Genomic DNA, 26,673 nt, shown 5'->3' with positions numbered 1-26,673 from the left:
GATGTCTGGTGTATTGTGTTCGGTCAGTCTGAAGTCGGAAGTCCCACAGTAGTTTTGCTTGCTCACTTTTTTATTTATTTTGAAATTATTATTATTATTATTATTATTATCATTATTATTATTACTACTACTACTACTGCTACTACTTCTACTTCTACTACTACTATCATATATGTATATATCATTTCGTGGCCAGTTGCTGCTTCTTTTTTAATTTCTCAAAGCTCCTCGAAGCCCAGCAGCTCGGATTAACAAAGGGGGAAAATTCAAGATTCACCTTGTAGCCGCGAAGAGGGACAGATGGAGGAATGAGTCCCTGAGCGAAATTGGCTGGAATGGCATCCACTTCTCTTTTTATCCTCAAAATAAAAATACAAGCAAGGGGTGTTTCAGTCGGAGAAGGACCAGGGATGTTTGGCCACTGAAGATTCACCCATCTCATAGCTTTGGACCGGAGACCTTCTGGGTTTAGCGACATGGATCGTTGCCTCTCGTCTTCATTCCAAAGCAGGTTTTCGGTAGCCCGCCTGGCGGAGGCGTTTTTCTGGGTCGGCGGGAGCCTCGTGGCCGCTGCACCCAAGTGGAAGATGGGCCGAATTGGTAAGAGCAGCGATGTGACACTCCCCACATATTAATAGATTAATAGAATTCTTTATTTGCCAAGTGTGATTGGACACACAAGGAATTTGTCTTTGGTGCAGATGCTCTCAGTGGACATAAAAGAAAAAATACATTTGTCAAGAGTAGAGTAGAGTAGAATAGAATAGAATTCTTTATTGGCCAAGTGTGATTGGACACACAAGGAATTTGTCTTTGGTGCAGATGCTCTCAATATACATAAAATAAAAGAGGCATTTGTCAAGAATCATGAGGTGCAACACTTAATGATTATAGGGGACAAATAAGCAGTGAGGAAACAATATTAATAAAAATCTTAAGTATGCAAGCAACAAGTTACAGTCCAAAGTGGGAGGAAAAGGATGATAGGAATGATGAGAAAAACTAATAGGAATAGAAGTGCAGATTTGGTAAAAAGTCTGACAGTGTTGAGGGAATTATTTGTTTAGCAGAGTGATGGTGTTCGGGGAAAAACTGTCCTTGTGTCTAGTTGTCTTGGTGTGCAGTGCTCTGTAGCGACGTTTTGAGGGTCGGAGTTGAAACAGATTATGTCCAGGATCTGAGGGGTCCGTAAATATTTTCACTGCCCTCGTTTTGACTCGTGCAGTCTACAGGTCCTCCATGGAAGGCAGGTTGGCAGCCTTTGTTTTTTTCTGCAGTTCTGATTCTCCTCCGAAGTCTGTGTCGGTCTTGTTGGGTTGCAGAATAGGGATCTCCAACCTTGGCCATTTTGACGACCTGCGGACTTCAACTCCCAGAATATCCTCAGCCAATCGGAGTTGAAGTCTGCAGGTCATAAAGTTAGAGAGCCCTGCAGAGCTAATCTTGTAAAGTAAGATATAGTGACAGATTTGCCTATGGATATTTGCAGAGGTACCATGCTAAGAACCATGCTTTTTCTTCCTAGCTAATCTTTCCACAAATGTTTCCCGATCACCGGTGGAATTCCCTGCCACAAGGAGTAGCAGTGTCCAATTAGGATGGCTTTCAACGGGGCTGGGTGGGAATAAAATATATATGGAAATTGAAGCTGTCACTGGCTACCGATAGTCCGTGCAAGATACATTTTCTACAATCTGTCTATTTTGTGCAACTTAATGAAGCAATTAAAATTCCGCTACATCTGAACACGCCAATATATCAGGCATTTGCCGTATCGGTTAGTGAGAAGAGAATTCCCTGAAACGGTTTTAATACAGCCTTGCTGGCAATTTAGCTATAATTTATTTGAACTTGGCCAGACACCACTCTGTCCATTTAATTCTTCGATTGCTTTTGTTTTGCTTTTTGAAAGATTTAGGGTCAGTTTGGAGTAAAACGACATTCTTATTTCCCATCTGTCTTGATGCTCAATATCTGTTCGGTATTTAATTCCAGAAGTAAAAAATAAATAAATTCCTACCTTACTTTTTTAAAGGATTTTCATTTCATCTGTAATTCGATGAAGGAGAAAAACAGTTTTTCTTTGACTTTCCAAAGTTTGTTTAAAAGATTGCGGATAAAAAATTTATACTCGCCTGACCGGAATGACCCTCACAAAATCAGTGTTGGCCCCTGAGCTCTTTCTTGCTGCCTCTTCATTTTAATTGACTTGTTAAAATGTAATTCTCCTTTTTTTTTTAATAGTTGGTCTTTTGACTTTTCCGCCGTACTTGCTCAGAGCATTTTAAGCGTAATGGCTTTTCTTTTTATTATTTTTAAAATCAGGGTTATGGTTCTATTTCAATCAGGGTTATGGTTCTATTTTAAATGTTATTGGTTATTTTAAATGTCAGCGGCTGTTCTTTCTGCCTTGTTCCTTAAATACGGAGGTTAATGCCTGCCCTGGAATATTTTTGCAATATCTTGTCATTTTGAGGGTGGGGGGGAATGGTGGCATAAGAGTCTTTCAAACAAAGCCACGACACAAGGCGAGCAGATTGTGATAAAGATTAAAGTAGCAGATCAGTTTTCTGCCTTGAAGGTTTTAGCTGCGTTAGGTAATCCTCCGATTCTCCAAGGAGGACAAAATCATCCATTTCTCCGCATTGAATTCCATTGAATTCCAGAGCCGGGGTGGCGCAGCAGGTAGAGTGCTGTACTGCAGGCCACTAAAGCTGACTGCTAGATCTGAAGGTCAGAGGTTCAAATCTCATCACCGGCTCAAGGTTGACTCAGCCTTCCATCCTTCTGAGGTGGGTAAAATGAGGACCCGGATTGTGGGGGCAATAGGCTGGCTCTGTTAAAAAGTGCTATTGCTAACATGTTGTAAGCCGCCCTGAGTCTAAGGAGAAGGGCGGCATAAAAATTTAATGAATGAATGAATGAATGAATGAATGAATAAATAAATAAATAAATAAATAAATAAATATTGTTACATTGGGCCCAGGGTTCAAGACTGTCTCAAGAAATGAGTGATAGGCTCCTATGGGTACAGCCAGGTATGCAGAACTGGTAGAAAAATTTTGCTTCAGGTACACAGAATCGGTAGAAAAAAATTGATTCAGTTACGCAGAACCAGTAGAAAAAAAATTGATCCCCTCCCTTTTTTCCCCCCTTCTGGGCTCTGAGTATGTTTTTCCTATCATAGTAAATGAGGTTGAGTGTGCATAATTTTAGAAGAGCTGTGCATGCATGTGTGTGTACATACACATACGGTTTATATAGTAGATAAGGTATATTTTTGTGTGCCTGTGTGTAATAGAAACATAGAAGATTGACAGCAGAAAAAGGACTCCTGGTCCATTTAGTCTGACCTTATACTATTTCCTGTATTTTAACTTAGGATGGATATATGTTTATCCCAGGCACGTTTAAATTCAGCGACTGTGGATTTCCGAACCACGTCTGCTGGAAGTTTGTTCCAAGCATCTACGACTCTTTCAGTCAAATCATATTTTCTCACGTTGCTTCTGATCTTTCCCCCAACTAACCTCAGATTGTGCCCCTTTGTTCTTGGGTTCACTTTCCTATTAAAAACACTTCCCTCCTGAACGTTATTTAACCCTTTCACATATTTCAGTGTTTCGATCATGTCCCCCCCCTTTCCCTTCTGTCCTCCAGACTAGACAGATGAAGTTCATGAAGTCTTTCCACCATTTTTGTAGCCCGTCTTTGGACCCGTTCAATTTGATCAATATCTTTTTGTAGGTGAGGCCTCCAGAACTGAACACAGTATTGCATGTATGTACAATGTGTGCATACAATATGTATGTGCACATATGGCATATACATACATAGAATTAAAGAGTATATTTTGGATGTTCAAATAATAGTAAATAGACAGGGAAGTTGTATCGCTTTGAGGTGAGGAGAGTCCAGGCACCCTAATCCAAACCCTTGACATGAGTGACGTCAAGTTGGCCACCTTTAAGCCAGTCACATGACCTTTAAGCCCCCCAGGTCACATGATCATCAAGCCACTCCCACCTGGTTACATGGTCAGCAAGCCACATCCACAAAAATAACCCATGCCCACATTGTGGTATTAAAAAACATTTTGCAGGAAGATCCATTTGGATCCTGAGCCTCTCCTCTGGGGTATTAGCTACTCCCACCAGCTTGGTGTCACCTGCAAATTTGGTTAGTCTATTCCCTCATCTAGGTCATTTATACATAGTTTTCCAAGATCTCTTTGTCGGGCTCGAATTGCACTTTGCAGAACCTCCAACCTCAGCAGAAGTCTATCACTGGAATGCCACTTGCCAGGAACATCTTGATTTGATCCAATCCTTATGCTTCCTCAACATGGTTCTTTCAACCGAACAATACTTGTGGGTGGTATAACTGGATCACAATTTCCAAGTGCCGACGACTTCAGAATATCTGAATCCTTCAACCCAGGGGTGGGCCAAGTTGGCTCTTCTATGACTTGTGGACTTCAGCTCCCAGAATTCCTGAGCCAATCATGCTAGCTTAGGAATTCTGGGAGTTTGAAGTCCACATGTCATAGAAGAGCCAACTTTGCCTGCTCCTGCTTCAACCCATCAAGAGCTGTTCATTCTTTCTTTGTGCACAGAGTCCAAAAGACAATCAGACACAGCGGCTTTGTCCTTCTGCTTGGCTCAAGAGGTTTTTCTGGCAGGCATGACTCGGTACCACCAGCCTCTCTCGTCAGGAACAAAGGACGCCTGTCATTCATCTTTCAGCGCCCCCCCAAATATTAAAGCCTGGGAGGAGGGAGGGATAGACGATCCAGAGACGAACACCTACGAATCGAATTAATATCCCAATACGAATTGGGTGGGGGGTGGGAGTCTGTTTGAATACCCCTCCCCTCAACCTCAGGACAAGTTAAGGAATTCATGCACACACGACGTCGGTTCCAAAGCTGAAAACATAGAAACATAGAAACATAGAAGACCTCATGGTCCATCTAGTCTGCCCTTATACTATTTCCTGTATTTTATCTTACAATGGATATATGTTTATCCCAGGCATGTTTAAATTCACTTACTGTGGATTTCCCAACCACGTCTGCTGGAAGTTTGTTCCAAGGATCTACTACTCTTTCAGTGAAATATTATTTTCTCACGTTGCTTTTGATCTTTCCCCCAACTAACTTCAGATTGTGTCCCCTTGTTCTTGTGTTCACTTTCCTATTAAAAACATTTCCCTCCTGAACCTTATTTAACCCTTTAACATATTTAAATGTTTCGATCATGTCCCCCCTTTTCCTTCTGTCCTCCAGACTATACAGATTGAGTTCATTAAGTCTTTCCTGATACGTTTTATGCTTAAGACCTTCCACCATTCTTGTAGCCCGTCTTTGGACCCGTTCAATTTTGTCAATATCTTTTTGTAGGTGAGGTCTCCAGAAGTGAACACAGTATTATTCCAAATGGGGTCTCACCAGTGCTCTATATAATCTCCCTCTTCCTGCTTGTTATACCTCTAGCTATGCAGCCAAGCATTCTACTTGCTTTCCCTACCGCCTGACTGCACTGTTCACCCATTTTGAGACTGTCAGAAATCACTACCCCTAAATCCTTCTCTTCTGAAGTTTTTGCTAACACAGAACTGCCAATGCAATACTCATATTGAAAAATTCAATTATTTATTGATTTGATTTGATTTGATTCGATTTCCATGCCACCCTTCTCTTGAAACTCAGGCGGCTTACAACAAGACAAATACAAAATATGTAAGAAATCTTAACATTTAAAATACTAAAAAAAAAAAAATCAAATCTAAAATTACATAAAAGTCTAACAAGAATTATGTTGTAAAACCCCTAATTCATTTTTTTTTAAAAAAACCCAATCATCCACATTTCATTCACTCAAAGCCGGGGTAGCTGTTAAAATTCAGTGGCCTCGGGCCTGTCGGCAGAGGTGCATTTTTAAGGCTTTTCAAAAGACTGGGAGGGGGGAGCAGTACGAATCTCCGGGAGGAGTTGATTCCAGAGGGCCGGGGCCGTCACCGAGAAGGCTCTTCCACGTGGTCCCGCCAGGCGGCATTGGCTGGCTGACGGGACCTGGAAAAGGCCGAATCTGTGAGACCTTTCTGGCCGCTGGGATGCATGAGGGAGAAGGTGGTCCCAAAAATAATCTGGTCCAATGTCATGTAGGGCTTTATAGGTCATAACCAACACTTGTTAATATTGACTTGGAGGATTTGACTTGAGAAACGATGGAAACTATTAGATTTGGACTATATTGTTATTGTTGTTGTGAGCCGCTTCGAATCCTTGGAAAGGGACGGCATACAAATCTAATAAATAATAATAATAATAATAATTATTATTATTATTATTATTATTATTATTATTATTATTATTATATAATTTTTAATCTCCTTTGGGTGCCAATAGCAACAAACGAGAGTTCAAGTTTCCAGGCACTCAAACTGTAGAGGTTGATCTGTAATTTGGGAAAGGGGTTAAAAATACGTTAATTTAATACCTCCCCAAATGAATTTCATTTCATTTAATTTATTAAATGTATAAGCCACCCAACTGCTTCTGGACTCTGCGTGGCCTAGAACAGATAAAAACAATATTTTAAAAAACCACCTAAAACCCCTGAGGTAAAAGCATTCATTTCTTCTTGGTCGGAGCTGGGTGGAATGTGGAACGAAATGTGATTATTTGAAAAACAACACAAAACAACCCTCCATCATTGAAATATTGCGGCCAATCCCCTCACATCAGTCGCTTTGCCTCAGCTTCCTAATCGTGCAAGACGACCGGCGAACTTTCCCTGTGAGGTCAGAACAGAAATAAAAACGAAATCAAAGAACAATCCTGTCACTTTTTTTTTTTTGGCCACGGCGCACGTCGATATTTTATTTTTATTCCTGTTTTAAATGCGTAGTTTGCCCTTCCACACACCCCAAACAACCCCACCCCCAACACCAAGATCAATGTTGACATGTCGAGAGTTCGGAGCCATTGTCCATTTTTTAGCGAAAACCATAAAAAGGGAATTTGAGGGAAGGGCCGTTTTTTTTCTTGAGGGGTTTATCAGCCCTGAAATTAAAGATTTATTAAAGGTTTTAATTAAAAGCTTAAATTCAGTGAAAGGTTGCCATTTATCAAGGGTGGTAGAACATCCAATGTTCTGTTCTGTTCTGTTCTTCATCTATTATTTTATTATATTCCATTCCATTCTATTCTATTAATTCCATTCCAGTATTCTATTCCATTCTATTCTATTCATTCCAATATTCTATTCCATTCTATTCTATTCTATTCTGTTTTATTCATTCCAATATTCTATTCTATTCATTCCAATATTCTATTCCATTCCATTCATTCCAATATTCTATTCTATTCTATTTACTCCAATATTTTATTCTATTCTATTCATTCCAATATTCTATTCCATTCCATTCTATTCTATTCATTCCAATATTTTATTCCATTCGATTCCATTCCAAAACTCCATTCTATTCTATTCATTCCAATATTCTGTTCCATTTCATTCCATTCTATTCATTTCAATATTCTATTCCATTCCATTCCAATATTCTATTCTATTCCATTCCATTCCAATATTCTATTCTGTTCTGTTCTATCTTTTTTCTATTTCTATTCTCTACTCTATTTTCTCTTCTGTTCTCTTCACTACTCTACTGCATTCTACTCTATTTTCCCTCCCCTACTTGCCCCTCCCCTCCTCACCCCTCCCCTCCTCTCCTATTCTCAGAATAAGCCAAATAATAGTAAATAAAAATGTAGTCAAACTATTCCTGACAAACTGCATAGATCCCGGAAGCTATCGAACAGAATTTGGTGCCAGTTATAAGAGAGCTCATTGCTCAGCTCGGCTAGGCAGTAACTAAGGGAAAGAATCAATGCAACCTGAAACTTAAGGTAATAAAGAGTAATTAGATTGTGTTGCAATTTGTGGTTAAGATTGACAAAAGAGGCGCTTGTGGGCAAGGCCTCTAAGACTATCTGTGAGGCAGACGAGGATAAATAGCAGGCCGCGTCTGGAGTAAATCCATCCGACAAGCAGGTTTTTACCCAATTTGCAAATCCTGCATCTTTTCACTCCCTGGGATGCAGTTTGTATATTGATTTTCACCGCCGGTCCACGTTTCGAGACGCAGCTCGCCATTAAACTTAACGCCTTACAAAACTGCACGCTGGGTTTTGCAGCTGGGGATGTGTTTCTTGAACCTAGAACTTGATTTTTTTCCATTAAAAGCTTTTGTCGCTTTGACCTCTACAAATTGAGTACGCAGCATGGGGCATGTAATCTTTAGCATAACAAATATATGTATACAAATATACAGTGGTAGTTCTACCTAAGAACACCTCTACTTATGAACTTTTCTGCATAAGGGTGTTCAAGATTTTTTTGCCTCTTCTCAAGAACCATTTTCCACTTACAAATCAGAGCCTCCGAATCTGTAACTGGAAAAGGCAGGGAGAAGCCTCCGTGGGGCCTCTCTAGGAATCTTCTGGGAGGAAACAGGGCCGGAAAAGGTGGGAAGAAGTCTTTGTGGGGCCTCTCTAGGAATCTCCTGGGAGGAAACAGGGCCGGAAAAGGTGGGAAGAAGCCTCCTTGGGGCCTCTCTAGGAATCTTCTGGGAGGAAACAGGGCCGGAAAAGGTGGGAAGAAGCCTCTGTGGGGCCTCTCTAGGAATCCTCTGGGAGGAAACAGGGCTGGAAAAGGTGGGAAGAAGCCTCCGTGGGGCCTCTCTAGGAATCTCCTGGGAGGAAACAGGGCCGGAAAAGGCGGGGAGAAGCCTCCGTGGGGCCTGTCTAGGAATCTCCTGGGAGGAAACAGGGCCTCCACCCTCCCTGTGATTTCCCCAATTGCACGCTTTACTTGCTTTTGCATTGATTCCTATGGGAAAAATTGCTTCTTACAAACTTTTCTTAAGAACCTGGTCACGGAACAAATTAAGTTCGTAAGTATAGGTACCACTGTATATGTATATTGATTCCCCCCCCCTTTCTTTTTCCCTCGCAGTGGAAAAATGTATGAGTTCCATGCAAGACGGCACGCAGATGATCAAACTCAGGGGCAGCTCCAAAGGCCTCGTCCGTTTCTATTACCTGGATGAACACAAGTCCTGCATTCGCTGGAGACCCTCGCGCAAGAATGAGAAGGCTAAAAGTAAGTGGAGCATTTCAAACTGGTCCTTCTTTGATCAAGGTCACAGATCAGAATTTTGTGACATAGCAAAAGCAATCTCACCTCGAGATTTGACTACTGCAATGTTCTCTACATGGGGCGACCTTTGAAGAGTGTTCGGAAACTGCAAATCATGCGAAATGTAGTCATGGGCCTTCCTAGATATGCCCGCGGACTGTATTGGTTGCCGATTGGTTTCCGGATGCGATTCAAAGTGTTGGTAATGACCTATAAAGCCCTACATGGCATCGGGCCAGATTATGTGCGGGACTGCCTTCTGCTGCACGAATCTCAGCGACCAGTTAGGTCCCACAAGTCGGCCTTCTCCAGTTCCTGTCAATCAGACAATGTCACCTGGCGGGCCCTAGAGGAAGAGCTTTCTCTGGCGGGGGGGCTCTGGAATCAGCTCCCCCAGAGATACACACTGCCCCAATCCTGCTCGCCTTCCCTAAGAGTCTTAAGAGACAGAGAAAGAAAAGAGAGAGGGAGAGAGAAAGAGACAGAGAGAGAAAGAGACAGAGACAGAGAAAGAGAGACGGAAAGAGAGAGAAAGAGAGAGACACACAGAGAGAGGGAAAGAGAGAGAGAAGAAAAGAGAGACAGAGAGAGGAGAAAGAGAGACACAGAGAAAGAGAGACACAGAGAGAGAGACACACAGAGAGAGAGAGAAGAGAGAGGGAGAGAGAAAGAGACAGAGACAGAGAGCAAGAGAGAGAGAGAGGCAGAGGCAGAGCCTGCGCCGTCCGTCAACCCTCCGATTAGAGTCCACAGCCCCCAGGCCTGGAGGTGGCTGATGAGGAAGAGGAGGAACAGCTGGGTCCTGTGCCTGATTCACAGATGCACAGAAGCCAGAGAAGAGGAGAGCAGGGAAAATCTATGGGCCCGTCTTTGGGGTGGAGAAGCCATCTCTGCTAGTGAAGCCCCACCCTAGTTCGGGGGATAAAGGGCAGGGAGGTGGAGATGAATAGATTCATTCCCTCTCATGCTGACCCTCCCCTTATCCCCCTCCCCAGTTGACTATGGCAGTCTGACAGCAGGCAATGCACTGGCGTACCGGGACGGCAATCCTGACAGACGTTTCTCCCTTTTCCCCCTGCGTCTCCTAACCCACTAACCCTCACCACATCCGGCAGCAGCCGCACCCGTTGTCCAAAGGCCGAGCACTGTGTTCTAACTCTGCCGTCTTTCCCTCCCCCCCCCCCCATCTCCCGCAGTCTCCATCGATTCCATCCAGGAAGTGTGCGAAGGGAAGCAGTCGGAGATCTTCCAGCGCTACAGCGACGGCAGCTTCGACCCCAACTGTTGCTTCACCATCTACTACGGGGACCACATGGAATCCCTCGACCTGGTGTCCTCGAACGGGGAGGAAGCACGGATATGGATCACTGGCCTCAAGTACCTGATGGCTGGGATAAGCGATGAAGACAGCCTGTCCAAACGGCAAAGGACTAGAGACCAGTATCCTTTCGGGGGCAGCGGATGGGATCCAAAACTTGTAGACCGGTGGTTCTCAACCTTTCTAATGCCACGGCCCCTTAATACAGTTCCTTGTGTTCTGGTGACCCCCAACCATAAGTCTAGCACCAGTTCTCCCAAGCTGATTGGCAGGAAGTTCAGAGGGACACCCCCACCGTAAACATTTGATGGGTCGGATTGTAAAAATACGAGGGTCGTCCAGAAAGTAATGCACCACATTTTTTTCCCTTCAACAATTGTTTACACACAAGAAAGAACGACGGGTGGCAGGCGCCTGTCGGTACAAGATTTGGCTTTTGCGCATGCTCAGCAAGAGGAATCTCATGTGGGGATGCTCGTGTGAGCATGATTTCAGCAATTTTTTTGCTTCTGTGCATGCAGAAGTATTAAGGGTTAAATAAGGTTCAGGAGGGAAGTGTTTTTAATAGGAAAGTCAACCCAAGAACAAGGGGGCACAATCTGAGGTTAGTTGGGAGAAAGATCAGAAGCAACGTGAGAAAATATTATTTGACTGAAAGAGTAGTAGATGCTTGGAACAAATGTCCAGGAGACACGGTTGGTCAATCCATGAGGTCTTTTTCTGCTGACAAACATCTATGTTTCTATGAATGAGGAAGGAAGGAAAGAAAGAGAAGGAAGGAAGGAAAGAAGGAAGAGAAGGGCGGGGGGGAGGAAGGAAGGAAGGAAGGAAGGAAGGATCCACAGGAACTGAATTGAAACATACCTGGGATAAACATAGATCCATCCTAAGATAAAATACAGGAAACAGGGTAGACTAGATGGACCAGGTGGTCTTTTTCTGCCGTCAGTCTTCTATGTATCTATGTTTCTATCCATCCAACCATCCAAAGAGTAGTAGATGCTTGGAACACACAGGAACTGAATTTAAACATGCCTGGGATAAACATAGATCCATCTTAAGATAAAATACAGGAAATACAAGGGCAGACTAGATGGACCAGGAGATCTTTTTCTGCCGTCTATCTTCTATGCTTCTATGTTTTCACACAATATTCTTCTTGCTGTCAGTGCGCAGAAACCAAATCTCAAGCAGAGGGCATGTGTGCATGCGTCAGGAATGTGCAGCTGTGTGCGCTCCCAAAAATTGCTACCGGAACTTAGCACCTCACCGTACCAGTAGCGGCCCACCCCTGACGGGAAGACAGCCCAAAAAACAGCCAGAAAACGGCCCGAAAAAGGGCCAAAAATCAAATACCCCCCCCTCTCTTCTGACTGTCCTTCCTCCTTCCCGAGATGTCCCTTCCCCTTTCCTTAACTCTGGCTCAAAAATGTGGTTGAAACAAACCTTCGACGAAGCGGATAAAAACGGCGATGGCAGCCTGAGCATTAACGAGGTCCTTCAATTGATGCACAAGTTGAACGTCAACCTCCCCCGCCAGAAGGTCAAGCAGATGTTCAAGGTGAGGCTCCCCTCGTGCCCGTTCCCACCGCGGCCGTCTAATGAGGCAGGTGGTGGTTTGCTCGGAGGGACAGCCGGTCCCGGGAGCGGTTGGGGATGTAAACACAGTCCGTCTCCGCCTCGGGCTTACTATCCGACATTGGGGTTTGCAGCTGTTGTGGGAGACTCGGATGCTGAGGAGGTTGTGGAATTTAATTTCATAACCTCCCCTGGTTCTTGATCCAAAGAAACTGACAATGCCTGAAACTCACTACCGGACTCTGTAGTATCATCACCAAAGCCCCAAAATTTTACCACTGTTGACCTCACCCGATTCCTAAGAGGTCAGTAAGGAGCATGCCTTCCATCCCCTGTCCTAATGTTTTCCTCCTATTAGTACCCATCTCATGTATATAAACAGCGTTATGTCTATGTATGCTACCAATACGTACATGGATGGATAGACAGACAGACAAATAAATAAATAGACTAACAAATAAACAAATACACACACAAATAAATATGTCAGTCAATAAGTAAGTACATAAATAAATAAACAAACAAGCAAGCAAGGAGCCAAGCAAGCAGGGAAGCAAGGAAGGAAGCAAGCAAGCAACAAGGGACCAAGCAAGCAAGCAGGGAAGGAAGCAAGCAAGGAAGCAAGCAAGCAAGCAGGGAAGGAAGCAAGCAAGGAAGCAGGGAAGCAAGCAAGGAAGGAAGGAAGCAAGCAAGCAGGGAAGGAAGCAAGGAAGGAAGCAAGCAGGGAAGGAAGCAAGGAAGGAAGCAAGCAAGCAACAAGGAACCAAGCAAGCAAGCAGGGAAGGAAGGAAGGAAGCAAGGAAGGAAGCAGGGAATCAAGGCAGGAAGCAAGCAAGCAAGGAAGGAAGCAGAGAAGCAGGGAAGGAAGCAGGGAAGCAAGGAAGCAAGGAAGGAAGCAAGCAACAATTACAGACCTATTTCTTTGTGTTGTGTCACTTGCAAAGTTATGGAATCAATCATAAACCAATCCTTTACTCCACCTTGAAGCTAATAACCTACTTTCCAATAAACAATTTGGTTTCAGAAAAAAATTATCCTGTAATCTACAACTCTTACACTGTAAAAACATTTGGACCACTCAACTTGACCAAGGTAATCCAATTGATGCGATCTATATCGACTTTTGCAATTTGGCGGCATACAAATCTAATAAATAATAATAATAAATAATAACCATTTGTCTGAAATCGTGTAGGGTTTCCTGCCTAAGCAGGGGGTTGGACTAGAAGACCTCCAAGGTCCCAACTCCTTTGTTGTTATTATTATCATCATCATCTTGAGAAAAAAATCAATTTTTTTCCATTTTTTTTTTCAAATTTGAGAAAAATGTTGAGGGGAAAAAAATCTCACACTAATCAGAGCATGCAAAACTTTTGCCAGACCAATCCTTGAATAAGCTCATCTGACTGGAACCCACACTGCATTTCTAACATTAGAAAGTGTCCAGAGATACTTTATTAGAAGTATCTTTCTTAGAAGAGCCCTCCATTCCGCCACTCGCAACAGAATCCCCTACACCAGGGGTCCCCAACCACCGGGCCGCGGACCAGTACCGGGCCGCGGGGCATGTTGCACCGGTCCGTGGAGTCAGCAGCTGCCGGCCCTCATGCCGCCACCCCCTCCCTCCAGCGCTTCGCCTCCCGCCGGGCAAGAGGCCTCGGGAGGCAGGTTCTGCCGGCCACAGGACGATGGATGGGACAGAGGGGCGGGAAGGACCGAGAGGCTCAAGCCGCTTTTGGCTTCTGCCGCAGGGCGCTTTTGCGTTTTTGGCTGGGGGGAGGCAGGAGGGCCAGCCTGACCCCCTCTCTCCAGCGCTTAGCTCCCGCTGGGCAAGAGGGCTTGGGAGGCAGGTTCTGCCGGCCACAGGACGATGGCGGGAAAGAGGGGCAGGGAGGACCAGCACCCCCATGCTTAATCCCGCCCCCAACCACGCCCCTTTCCGCCCCCACTGGGCCATAGAAAAATTGTCTTGCTGAAACTGGTCCCTGGTGAAAAAAACGTTGGGGACCACTGCCCTACACAACCAGACTCACAATCGTAGGTTTAGAAAGCTTAGAACTATATCAACCTAAGCACAGCCCATAAAATCATCTTCTACAACGTCCTTCCTGTCAACGACTACTTCAGCTTCAAGCACAACAACACGCGAGCACACAACAGATACAAACTCAAAGTAAACCGCTCCAAACTTGACTGCAGGAAATACAACTTTAGCAACCGAGTAGTTGATGCATGGAACTCATAACCAGAGTCTGAAGTATCATCACCTAACCTCCCAAAACTTTACCCTTAGACTCTCCACTCTTGACCTCACCCGATTCCTAAGACATCAGTAAGGGGCATACATAAGTGCACCAGCGTGCCTTCCGTCCCGTTTCTCTATTACTAGTATTATGTATATAAATATTATTATATCTTTGTATACCACCGATACATACTTGACAAAACAAATAAGAAAGAAGGAAAGGAAGGAAGGAAGAAAGAAAGAAAGAAAGAAAGAAAGAAAGAAAGAAAGAAAGAAAGAAAGAAGCAAGCTCTTAAACTAATCTCGAAACAAGATATAATGTTGGGCTATACGGCCCGTGTACTCTCTGCCGATCTGCCAGTCAACCTCTATGTCTCCCACTTAAATCTATTATTTAAAATTGCGGGCGCTACAGTCAAAACTGTCTTCATTTTTTACATTTCTGGCACAGGTCGCGGATGGCAATACTGGCGGAGTGGGGGTGGGAGGAATCGTACTTTGAATTGCTCCCAATCATTCCGGCCCATGCTTAGCTAGAGGCAGTAATGTCAGAAACAATAAAATAAAATAAAAACGAAGCAATTCCTGTGGAATTGGGAATAAGAGAGAACTTATCTCTATGGTTAGCCTTCTTTTTAAAAATCAGCTTTCTCCCCTTTTAAAAGAAAAAATAAAAACCTTCCTTTTCCCCACCCTCCCTGCCTCAGTTAGCTTTCTTCCCTGCAAACACCCACAATGAAGAGATAGCAATGCCGTGGAAAGTTAGATAGAATGAGTCTTTTAATGTTGGAAGATTAATAAAAGAAAGACAAGTTCTATGCGCCGTGCACAGAAAACTTAATTCCCTCTTTCGGGAAAGAGAGAGCTAAATGGGGAATAGATAGCCCCGATGATTGCTAAAGATGTAACTTTGACGTTTTCGAATGAACACTGTTCATTTTGTCAAAGCGACTTTTTAAATGCCTGGCAAGGAAATTTCATGCTTTCCCTCCCCTGTAAAACCTAATTTGCCATCTATCTTGAGCTCTGACATAAAATTGGCACAGTGCCGCAAGAATCTCTTTGATTCTTCCTGAGGTTTGTTAAATGCTGGTGTCATTCCTGGGTTTGTAAAAGGGGGAAAAATAATACTTTTATTTATTTGTATTTATTTATTTATTTATTTTGTCCAATGCATAATACACATTGATGTGCAATAATATAAATAAAGAAAAGGATAGAAGAAAAGATATAAAAGTATAGGTGAACATATTTGAAAGGAAGAAAAGATAAATGAGATAAGGAGAGACAATTGGACTGGGGACGGAAGGCACACTGGTGCACTTATGCACGCCCCTTATGCTTGGGGTTGACACTACTGAGTCAGGTAATGAGTTCCACGCTTCGACAACTCGGTTGCTGAAGTCATATTTTTTTACAGTCAAGTTTGGAGCGGTTAATATTAAGTTTGAATCTGTTGCATGCTCTTGTGTTGTTGCGATTGAAGCTGAAGTAGTCATTGACAGGTAGAACGTTGCAGCATATGATCTTGTGGGCAATACTTAGATTGTGTTTTAGGCAACGTAGTTCTAAGCTTTCTAGACCTAGGATTGATAGTCTGCTTTCATAGGGTATTCTGTTTAAAATACTATTAAAATACTATTTTGCCCATTTAGTTCCTGCAGTTGTGTCTTCACACATCAACACAACTGCTTCCAACACAATCCCCCCATAGGTATGGGCTGCTATCTGGGAAGGCCCACCCCGGCTTAGGGGTGATTGGCAGGCAGAATGCCAACTTTGGCAATCGATTGACAGGTTCCCCTCGGAACAGCTGGGGAATATTGATCGAAATGTTCCCTCCCAACTCCTAATAGCTACACGTCAATAGGTTGTAAAACAAACCCACAGTCCAGTTGATGTCTGCATGCGTGTGTGAAAGAGACGCCTGTCTCAGCAAATTTTTTGTAATGGTCCTAATGTATCATTTCATTTTATTTCCTTCCTTCCTTCTCTCCCTCCTTCCTCCATCCTTCTCCCCTCCCTCTTCCTCCCTCCTGCTTTCCTCTTTCGCACCTTTCCTTCCTTCCCCCTTCCCCTCTCTCTCCTCTTCCCCCTCATTTCTCCCTTCCTCCCTTTCCCTTCCCCGTGCCTGCCTTCTTCCCTGCCTTCCTCCCTCACACCTACTTCCTTCCACCTTCCTCTTTCTCTCCTTCCTTCCTAACTCCTCCCTCCCTCCTTTCTTTCTTCCCTTCCATCTTCCTTCCTTTTCCTCCCTCCCTCCTACTTTCCTTCCTTCCACCTTCCTCACTCCTTCCTTCCTTCCTCTCTTTTTTTCCTTCTTTTCCCCTCTCCCTCCCTCTCTCCCTTCCATTTTCTTGCTTCCTCCCTCTCTTTTTCCTTCCTTTTCCTCCCTCCCTTCCCTCCCTCCCTCCTTCCTTCCTTCCTTCCCATTGCAGTGCCTTCTGCTACCAGGCAGAAAAGCCTCTTAGCACAGAGCCTCCCCCCCCCCCCCCCCCGAGAAAGGCCCAACTGCAACCTATTTTGTGCTCTTTCCAAACATGCATGCCACTTTTTTTTCTGCGTCCAGCATCCACAAGCTTCGGACTCGGCGAAGCATCCAAGTGGCTTTAATTTTGCAGCGGGGAGTTTTGGGGTGTGTGTGTGTGAAATTGCTGTTGGAACTGGGGCACCTTTGTGTGTGTGTGTGTGTGTGTGTGTGTGTTCGACGATGCTAATTGGGCTGCTGAAGTGAGTGGAGCTCCAGCGCATCCTGGCCTTTAAGCCTTACCGCTGGAGTTCATCCTTTCGCATCGGCAGATGGTGGCAGCACGCAAAGGTTCTTCTTCGCCACGGCAGTCTTGGAAACTAGATCGGATGTTTTTGCACATTAGGGAATTGACGATCCGTCGAAAGCCAAAGAACGTAAAAACACACACACACACAAACACACAAAGTCAGTGGTTGTGAAAAGATGTAGAGAAATCTGTGAACGCCCACAGTTTTCCTCCGTGGATGTGGATGGACCGGATTCCCAGTCTGTTATTCCTAGAAGTTGTAGGTACTTCATCACTGGAGGTTGTCTTTGTTTTGAATAGTTGGATAGTTACCTGACATGAGAAGAGGGTTGGACTAGAAGATCTCCAAGGTCCCTTCCAGATCTTCTGATTGATTGATTGATTGATTGGTATGATCTAGGGACCCCTGCCTGGGCAGAGGGTTGGACTAGAAGACCTCCAAGGTCCCTTCCATCTCTATCTGATTGATTGATTGATTGATTGATTGATTGATTGATTGATTGAGTGAGTGAGTGAGTGAGTGAGTGAGTGAGTGTTCTCGGGTCTCCTGCCTGAGCAGTGGGTTGGACTAGAATACCTTCAAAATCCCTTCCATCACTATTCTGATTGATTGATTGAGTGATTGATTGATTGGTATGATCTAGAGTGTCCTGCTCAAGCAGAGGGTTGGACTAGAAGACCTCCACTGTCCCTTCCATCTCTATTCTGATTGATTGATTGATTGATTGATTGGTATGATCAAGGGTCTCCTGCCTAAGCAAGGGGTTTGACTAGAAGACCTCCAAGGTCCCTTCTAGCCTAGGGGTCTATATTCAGCCTATATTCAGCTGGCTGGGGAATTCTATGAGTTAAGTCAGAGAGATCCAACCTTGAACTAAGAAGAAACTTCCTGACAGCAAGAACAATTAACCAGTGGAACTCCTTGCCTCCAGAAGTTGTGGCTGCTCCAACACTGGAGGGGTTTTTTTTAAAGAAGAGATTAGGCAGGTATTTGTCTGAAGTGGTTTAGGGTCTCCTGCAAAGACCCTTCAGTTACTCGGGTAACCATCTGCTTTTCCCCTTTTGTTCGTTCCAACAGGAGGCTGACACGGATGACAACCAGGGCACCCTGGACTTCGAAGAATTCTGCGCTTTCTACAAAATGATGTCCACCCGCCGTGACTTGTACCTTCTCATGCTCACCTACAGCAACCACAAGGACTTCCTCGATCCCGAGGATCTCAAACGTTTCTTGGACACCGAGCAAAAGGTAGGTGGGCATGAAGTTGTTGCACACACACACACACACACACACAAACGCCTCGTGCAACCTCCTTTGGGTCTCTCCAGATTTCTTTCGGTTCCAGTTGCCGGCAAAAAAACACACACACACATACACACATACAGTGAAGTTTCTGAAAGATGTCCTAATTAATACATGAGCCATGTGCCAAGCCTCAAAAGAAATACAGTCATTTATTAGGAGCGACATATTCAAGCAATACTGCGATGGAGTCAGAACTGACCTCACGTAATTAACCGGCCCCCGTGATCCTGTTTAAAGTTCATTCCCTTGTTCCCACACCCACAAGTTCATCACATTGACCAGTTGTCTTTTGCCAATGTGTCCATTAACTCCCACCAGCTTTTGGCTTCTATCTATCTATCTATTTATCTATCTATCTATCTATCTATCTATCTATCTATCTATCTTATCTATCTTATCTATCTATCTTTTATGTACAGTGAGAGCATCTCCACCAAAGACAAATTCCTGCGTGTGTCCAGTCACACTTGGCCAATAAAGAATTCTATCTATCTATTATAGCTACATCTCTACATCCCTCATTCAGTAACCCCCTCCCAATTCCTACAGCACGAACACAGTCTAATAATACATAATATGCAGCAGGCCAAAGTCTCCAAATCATATGTTGGCTTCGGCCTGATTCCTCATCCTTTCTACTTCCACTGGCTAGATTCCACCACTAGGCATACCTGCCCAAAGGATATTTATACACTGTCGGTTAACGGTCCGTGCACCGCTCTTGCAACTCTCCAGTGCGATGCCAGGTTCTGAGTTTCTGCATTGATTTACTGTCTGCTTGTCCCGTGGAAGGAGCTACAAGCCCTAGTCAGATCCATTTATCCTGTCCGAGCGCAGTGAAAGAGTTTCCAGGGCTCGCGTTGCGATTTGCTTGTGGAAGCGATGGCTGGATTTTAACGCCTTTCATCTGGGTTTGGAGCTGTTTTTTTTGGAGGGTGGGTGGGTGCTATCAGCCTCTCCAAATTGACTAGAATCAGAGTGGCCAAGAGGGGGAGAGCGAGGAAAAAATGAAAGAGGAAGGAAGGAAGCAGAGGTGGGTTTCGGAAGGTTCTAACCAATTCTGGCGAACCCGTAGCGGAAATTTTGAGTAGTTCGGAGAACCGCCAAATGCCACCTCTGGCTGGTCCCGCCCCCCATCTATTCTCCGCCTCCCGAGTCCCAGCTGATTGGGAGGAATTGGGGATTTTTCAGGGACCTCCCCCTGACACGCTCACCAAGCCATGCCTACAGAATCGGCAGTAAAAAAAATTGAATCCCACCGAAGGAAGGAAAGTGGAAGGGGGGGGGAAGACATGAAAGGGAAGAGGGAAAAAGGGGGACAGGGAAGGGAGGAAGGGATGGAGGAAGGAGAGGAAAAGGGAGACAGGGAAGGATGGAAAGAAGGAGGGAAGGAAGAAGGGAGGGAGGGAAGGAAAAAGGGAGGGAGAGGAGGGAAGAAGGGAAGGAAGGAAGGAGAGAGGGAGACAAGGAAGAAAGGAGGGAAAAGGGAGAGACAATGAGGGAAGGAGGGAAGGAAGAAGGGAGGGAGTAAAGGAAGGAAAAAGGGAGGGAGGGAGGGAAGGAAGAAGGGAGGGAAGGAAAGAAAGAGACATGGAAAGAGAGAGGGAAAGAAAGAAGGGAAGGAAGGAAGGAAATAGACTGAAATGGAATAGGAATGGAATGGAATGGAAAATAGAACAGGACAGGACAATAATAGAATAGAATAGGTCTTCTAGTCCAACCCCCTGCATAAAATCTCTTTGCATTGGTTGGAAAAAAGGAAACCTCCATATTACAAGAACACTGGACAAAAGTCACTTGAATGCCCCCAATTCATATCCACACATCACGTTTCTTTTTTAAAATTTATTTAGATGAGCAACGTCACCAAAGAACACTGCTTGGAAATTATAAATCAGTTCGAACCTTGTCCGGAAAACAGGCAGCAGGGAGCTCTGGGGATTGACGGTAAGTTTGTTTGTTTTTTTACCAAGAAATCCGGTCATCTCGAAGAGGTGGGATGTTTTTGTCTACACAGCCCAGATCTGGACAATTCTTTGTGTATCAGGCTCACATATTCCGCCGTTGCGTTCCTAAAAGTCTGTAGAGATTCTCCATCATCTAGGTCAGTGTTTCCCAACCTTGGCAACTTGAAGATATTTGGACTTCAACTCCCAGAGTTCCCCAGCCAGCGAATGGTTTCTTTTCTTTCTGTTTTCTTTCTTTATGGAAATTACCAGCTGTCTGCAAGGAATATAAATCGCCCACTCTATCCTGCCAGAGCTGAAGAAGCTTCTTGGAGGAGTAGCAAAACGTCTTCAAAGATAATCTGGTTACCTCCTGAAATTAAAAAAAACAGCTTTGGAACATTAAATTCCTAGTTAAATTCTTGGAGTGACCCAAGCTCGGACAATTTGCTCCAATGAGAATATTGTCTCTTATCCTCATTTGTGAAAAATGGTGTATTTATCTCCCTCGTCCCCTTAATTTTTTTTCCTGGGGTTTGCTTTCCAAAAAATGGCTTTTTACTAGATCCAAATTGTCCAAATTTAATTGATGTACGGTAGTTTGGTTTTAATTGAGACATCCGTTAAACGTCACCAGTTCGGTACGTTCCCCAGCATTTGTAAATATTTTTGGAACCCAGACAGACTCCAGATGCAGGGGAAAAAAGTCACAATTACAGCAACAAAATAATTGAGCAGCACCTAGCACAGTTTCAGACGGTCATGCCTTCACTTTGCCAGGGCAGGAAATAATGACAATTATAGTTTGAAAGCTGGTCAAAAGGAGTCTTAAGGTAACAAAAAGCCCTTTAGACAGCAACGGTAATTTTGAAGCACCTGTTCAGGAAGAGTGTCCTCTAAAAAGTATCCAGTCCTTCTTCCTGACAGACAGAGGATTTTTGCTTGTTTTTTGAAAGTGGAGAGAGAAAGAGAGGGAGGGAAGGAGGCAGAGAAGGAAAGAAGGGAAGAAGAGAGGGAGAGAAGGAGAGAAAGACAGGAAGGGGGAGAGAGAAAGAGACAGAAAGGGAGGGGAAGGAGGGAAAGGGAGAGAGAGAGGAGAAAGAAAGACAAGGAAAGGAAAAGAAAAGGAGGGAGAGAAGGAGAGAAAAACAGGGAGGGAGAGAGAAACAGAGACAGAGTGGGAGGTGGTAAGAGGGAAGGGGAGAGAAAGAGAGAGGAGGAAGAAAGTAAAACAAAAACTAAAGACAAGGAAAGGAAAGAAAGAGATGGAAAGGGAAGAGAGGGAGAGAAGGAGAGAAGACGAGAAAGACAGGGAGGGAGAGAAAGAGAAAGAGAGGGAGGGGGAAGGAGGGAAAGGGGGAGAGAGAGAGAGGAGAAATTACTTATGGGATCATCTCCTGCCTGACACATCCCAGCGGCCGATCAGACTCCACAAAGTCAGCATGTGGGAAAGAAAGAAAGAAGGGAAGGAAAGAAAGAAAGAAAGAAAACTTGCCCATGGTGATTCTCAAGGTGGCTTACAAAATGTAAAACCTCATTTAAAGCAATAAAACATTTTCTTAAAAAATAGTATCAAACAAATTATTATTATTATTATTATTATTATTATTATTATTATTATTTAGTTTTTTATGCATCCCTTCTCTGAAGACTTGGGGCGGCATACAAATCTAATAAATAATATTAATATGATGTAATAATATAAAATCATCACACCCACACCCGCCACCTCGGCTACAGCAGATCCCACGAGCCGTTTAATGGGCTCCCACCCGCTCTGGGTTCCCCAGGCCCTCTGGCACAAACCAGACTCAACTCTTGATGTTTTTCGCTTTATAAACTCCCCCCTCCTTAAAAAGAAAAGTTAAAAAAAACCCCAGCACTTTCTAACACGCTTGCACACACAATCACAAAGAATTGGGGAGTGGGAAGCAAAAAGGGATGGCTAAGATTGATGTGCAGCTGGTTGTAATAACCAAGCCACTTTCTGACACCTCCTTTTTTTCTCCGGTGACACCAACTTTGCCATGTCAGCTTCTCTATTTCTCTCACACAAAATAACACACACAAATACACAACTCAAGCAGACTCAACCGAAAAACACTCCATTCTCAGTAGAAACCTGATGTGTACCGAAGCTGTCACTTTGCGGAGTGGCCACCTTCATAAAAGTATTGATTCTTTGTGAGCAGATTGAGTTAAAGTCAAGTTTGAAAAATGTGTCTGGCTTGGTTGATTCCGATGGGGAATTGAGGGAGAACCAAAGATAAATGGAGGTGGATGGAGAACCACTTGAACTCTATATATATTTGTTTTCTATTGAATTATCAGCAAAAATATGTTACACACAGAGACACACACACTATATGTGCGCATGTGTTTGTGTGTGTGTAACATGTTGTTGTTGTTGTTGTTGTTGTTGTTATTATTATTGTTGTTATTATTATTATTTATTCGATTTGTGTGCTGCCCCTGTACGAAGACTTGGAGCGGCTGAATTTGAAAATTAAGGGAGACTAGGATAGATTTATTTTGGCCTTGTTCTGGCCTCATCAGCTAGCCATACCCAAGAACAAGGGGACACAATCTGAAGTTAGTTGGGGGAAAGATCAGAAGCAACGTGAGAAAATATTATTTTACTGAAAGAGTAGTAGATCCTTGGAACAAACTTCCAGCAGACGTGGTAGATAAATCCACAGTAACTGAATTTAAGCATGCCTGGGATAAACATAGATCCATCCTAAGATAAAATACAAAAAATAGTATAAGGGCAGACTAGATGGATCATGAGGTCTTTTTCTGCCGTCAATCTTCTATGTTTCTATACCTTCTCACAGGGATTTGAACTAGCAGCCTTTGCCTTGTAAGGCAGAGAATTAACCTCTAGGCTACAATATCCAATCCCTTCAGCTTTGTGTGTGCATATGTGTGTTTGTGTGTGTGTGTGTAGATTGTTCTGAGTTCGGGTTTTACCCCGTGTAATATTTTGAGTGTCTATGCGACGTTTCGGCAAATGTGATTTCACTGAAATGTCACAAAGACGTTATTACACAGGAAAAAACCCTGACCTCGCAACAATCTACATACCTATACCCGTGAAAATCTACGGATATATATTTTGATATAGAGAAAGAGGCCCCATGGAGGCTTCTCCTCGCTTTTTCCAGCCCTGTTTCCGCCCAGGAGATTTCTAGAGAGGCCCCATGGAGGCTTCTCCCCGCCTTTTCTGGCCCTGTTTCCTCCCAGGAGATTCCTAGAGAGGCCCCATGGAGGCTTCTCCCCACTTTTTCTGGCCCTGTTTTCCTCCCAGGAGATTCCTAGAGTGGCCCCATGGAGGCTTCTATCTGCCTTTTCTGGCCCTGTTTCCTCCTAGGAGATTCCTAGAGAGGCCCCACGGAGGCTTCTCCCTGCCTTTTCCAGCCCTGTTTCCTCCCAGGAGATTCCTAGAGAGGCCCCACGGAGGCTTCTCCCTGCCTTTTCCAGCCCTGTTTCCTCCCAGGAGATTCCTAGAGAGGCCCCACGGAGGCTTCTCCCCGCCTTTTCCGGTTACAGTTTCGGAGGCTCGGGGTTTGTAAGTGGAAAATGATTCTTGAGAAGAGGGAAAAAAATCTTGAACACCCGGTTCTTATCTAGAAAAGTTCGTAAGTAGAGGCGTTCTTAGGTAGAGGTGCCACTGTACCTTTTTTTTAAAGACTTTTCGCTTCTCATCTAAGAAGCTTCTTTGGCTCTGACAGAGTGGTTGCAATAATAATAATAATAATAATAATAATAATAATAATAATAATAATAATAATAATAATAATTTGTTAGATGTGTATGCTGCTCCTCTCCGAAGACTCGGGGCGGCTCACAACAACATAAACAGTGTACAAATCCAATTTAAAAAAAAAACAATTTAAAACCCTTATAATAAAATAATCACACAATCCAATCAAACCATACACCAAGCTTGGCAACTGGGGGGGGTGTCAATTTCCCCATGCCTGGCGGCAAAGATGAGTTTTTAATGAAAGGTGAGGAGGGTGGGGGCAGTCCTGATCTCTGGGGAGAGTTGGTTCCAGAGGGCCGGGGCCGCCACAGAGAAGGCTCTTCCCCTGGATGACACTGTTTAGTCGATGGGACCCGGAGAAGGCCAAATCTGTGGGACCTAATCAGCCACTGGGATTCATGCGGCAGAAGGCGGTCCTGGAGGATTTATACTCCTTGTAGACTGCTGGTCATTTGCATCCTTTTGAGGCCACTTGGAGGCTAATCTGCGGAGAGGGGCGGCATACAAATCTAATGAATGAATGAATGAATGAATGAATGAATAAATAAATAAATAAAATTAATAAAAATAAGTAAATAAATAAGTAAGTAAATAAATAAATAAATAAATAATCAGGGTATTTGCACTACTTCACCTAAGTAGTGCAAACGGGTGTGATTTGGCTCCAGAGGACGGCTGATTTGAAAGAGGGGGTCAGAGTCCGTCTGTGTCCAGATTGAACGGCCCTCCCTCAACAGAGGAGGGGGAGGGATGTGAGACATCTTCATCTATCTCCTGTCTGCAATTTGGTCATTTCATCAATTCCAAGAAGGCTCCACACATATTAAATATGTAACCCTGCTTCCAAACCCCAGTTGCTAGGTAGTTCTATAGCAACAAAAAAATTGACGGGAGCTGTCGCCACCCCCCCGAGAGTGCAGACAAAATCCAACCGGAGGAGAAAACACACACACAGACACACAAATACACACTATGCCATGGATAGGGGAGGATGAGGAAACAGCCGGAACCCAACTGGAGCCGGTGGGAAATCAAGTTCACCCAGTCGGATAGGATAAAAAGAGGGAAATAAAAAGAGATCGCATCATTAAGACCGGATAACAAAGCAAGTTTAAAATTTCAGCCTGTCTTTAAAGCGAGGAGGGGGTCCGGGTGGGAGGGAAAGCATTGGAAATTGCTCTAATTTTGTTGCCCACCCCCTTTAAAAGGCTGTTTGAACGAGCTTGGGGAAGGTTTCAAGAGTTTTAGATTAGATTATTAAAATTGGACGGGACCTTGCAGGTCATCTAGTCCAGTGATTTTCAACCTTTTTTGAGCCGCGGCACGTTTTTTACATTTTAAAATCCTGGGGCACACCACCAACAAAAATGACACAAAATGACACCCTCAGACACTTTCCTCTCTTTTTCCATCCCTATCTCCTCCCCACCCTTGTGTGTGTGTGTGTATGTGTGTATACACACTCTTGAACCATCTCCAAAAACAGGTGAGGGCTGGGTTTTTTTTCTCTCTTATTCTTTGGGTGCTTTTTATCATATGCTTTAAATCAAGAGTCACTTCTCTCTTTCTTTTCTTTCTCTCTCTTTCCTCTTATTCTCTGCCTCAATCATTTTCTCATTTCTCTTTTTTCCCTCCCCTTTTTGTTCATTTATCTCTCTCTCTCTCTCTCTTGCTTTCTTTCTCTCTCTCTCTCTCTCTCTCTCTTGTATTCTTTCTCTCTGACACTTGCTTTCTCTCTCTCTTTTCTTTCTCTCTCTTGCTTTCTCTCTCTCACACACACTTTCTCTATCTCTTTCTCTCTCTCTTTCTCTCTCTGTGTTACTCTCTCTCTCTCAGCAAAAAGTTGCAAGACTGGAACCTGAGCTTCCTTTTTCGCGGCACACCTGACCATGTCTCGCGGCACACTAGTGTGCCACGGCACACTGGTTGAAAAACACTGATCTAGTCCAACCCCCTGCTCAAGCCGGAGACAAGACAAACGAAAGTCTAATTTCCTCTTGAAAGTCTCAAGTGTTGTAGCTCTCAGAACCTCCGCAGGCAAACCTCTGTTGATCGCTCTCGCCAATGAAGTTCCTCCTTATTTCCAGGTTGAATCTCTCCTTGGTCAACTTCCATCCATGATATTCCTTCTCTGGCCTTTGGATGCTTTGGAAAATAGTAGGACAGGGAGGGTAGGCACAATGGTGCGCTTATGCACACCAGGGGTGGGCAGCAGGCAGGTGGAAATGAAGATTAATTAATTATTATTACTAATATTAGTAAAACTGAAGTTAAGACCCCTTAATATTAAAAAACAATCAATACTACACAATCATAGCATTCTCAAGTGCTATAATCAGCAAAGGGGGGGGGAATCAATCCCCCCATACCTGGCGACATAAGTGGGTCATTAACATCTTGCGAAAGATGGGGAGGGTGGGGGCAATTCGAATCTCCGGGGGGAGTTGATTCCAGAGGGCCGGGGCCACCACAGAGAAGGCTCTTCCCCTGGGTCCTGCCAGATGTCATTGTTTAGTCGACGGGACCCGGAG

General features: G+C 44.0%; 1 protein-coding gene across 1 annotated transcript in view; it reads left to right on the top strand.

Annotated features, from left to right (window-relative positions):
* Window positions 1–26,673, top strand: part of PLCH2 (phospholipase C eta 2) — a 264,606-nt gene that overhangs the window by 171,752 nt on the left and 66,181 nt on the right. The window contains 5 exon segments of the mRNA XM_070759112.1: window positions 9,021–9,167; window positions 10,400–10,643; window positions 11,953–12,082; window positions 18,200–18,370; window positions 20,281–20,374. Coding sequence (XP_070615213.1) covers window positions 9,021–9,167; window positions 10,400–10,643; window positions 11,953–12,082; window positions 18,200–18,370; window positions 20,281–20,374 — 786 coding nt within the window.

This window comes from Erythrolamprus reginae, chromosome 8, assembly GCF_031021105.1.
Source record: "Erythrolamprus reginae isolate rEryReg1 chromosome 8, rEryReg1.hap1, whole genome shotgun sequence".
NCBI classification, from domain to species: Eukaryota; Metazoa; Chordata; class Lepidosauria; order Squamata; family Dipsadidae; genus Erythrolamprus; species Erythrolamprus reginae.
Note: the sequence above shows the minus strand (reverse complement) of the source record. Positions and strands in the feature narration are given on the sequence as shown.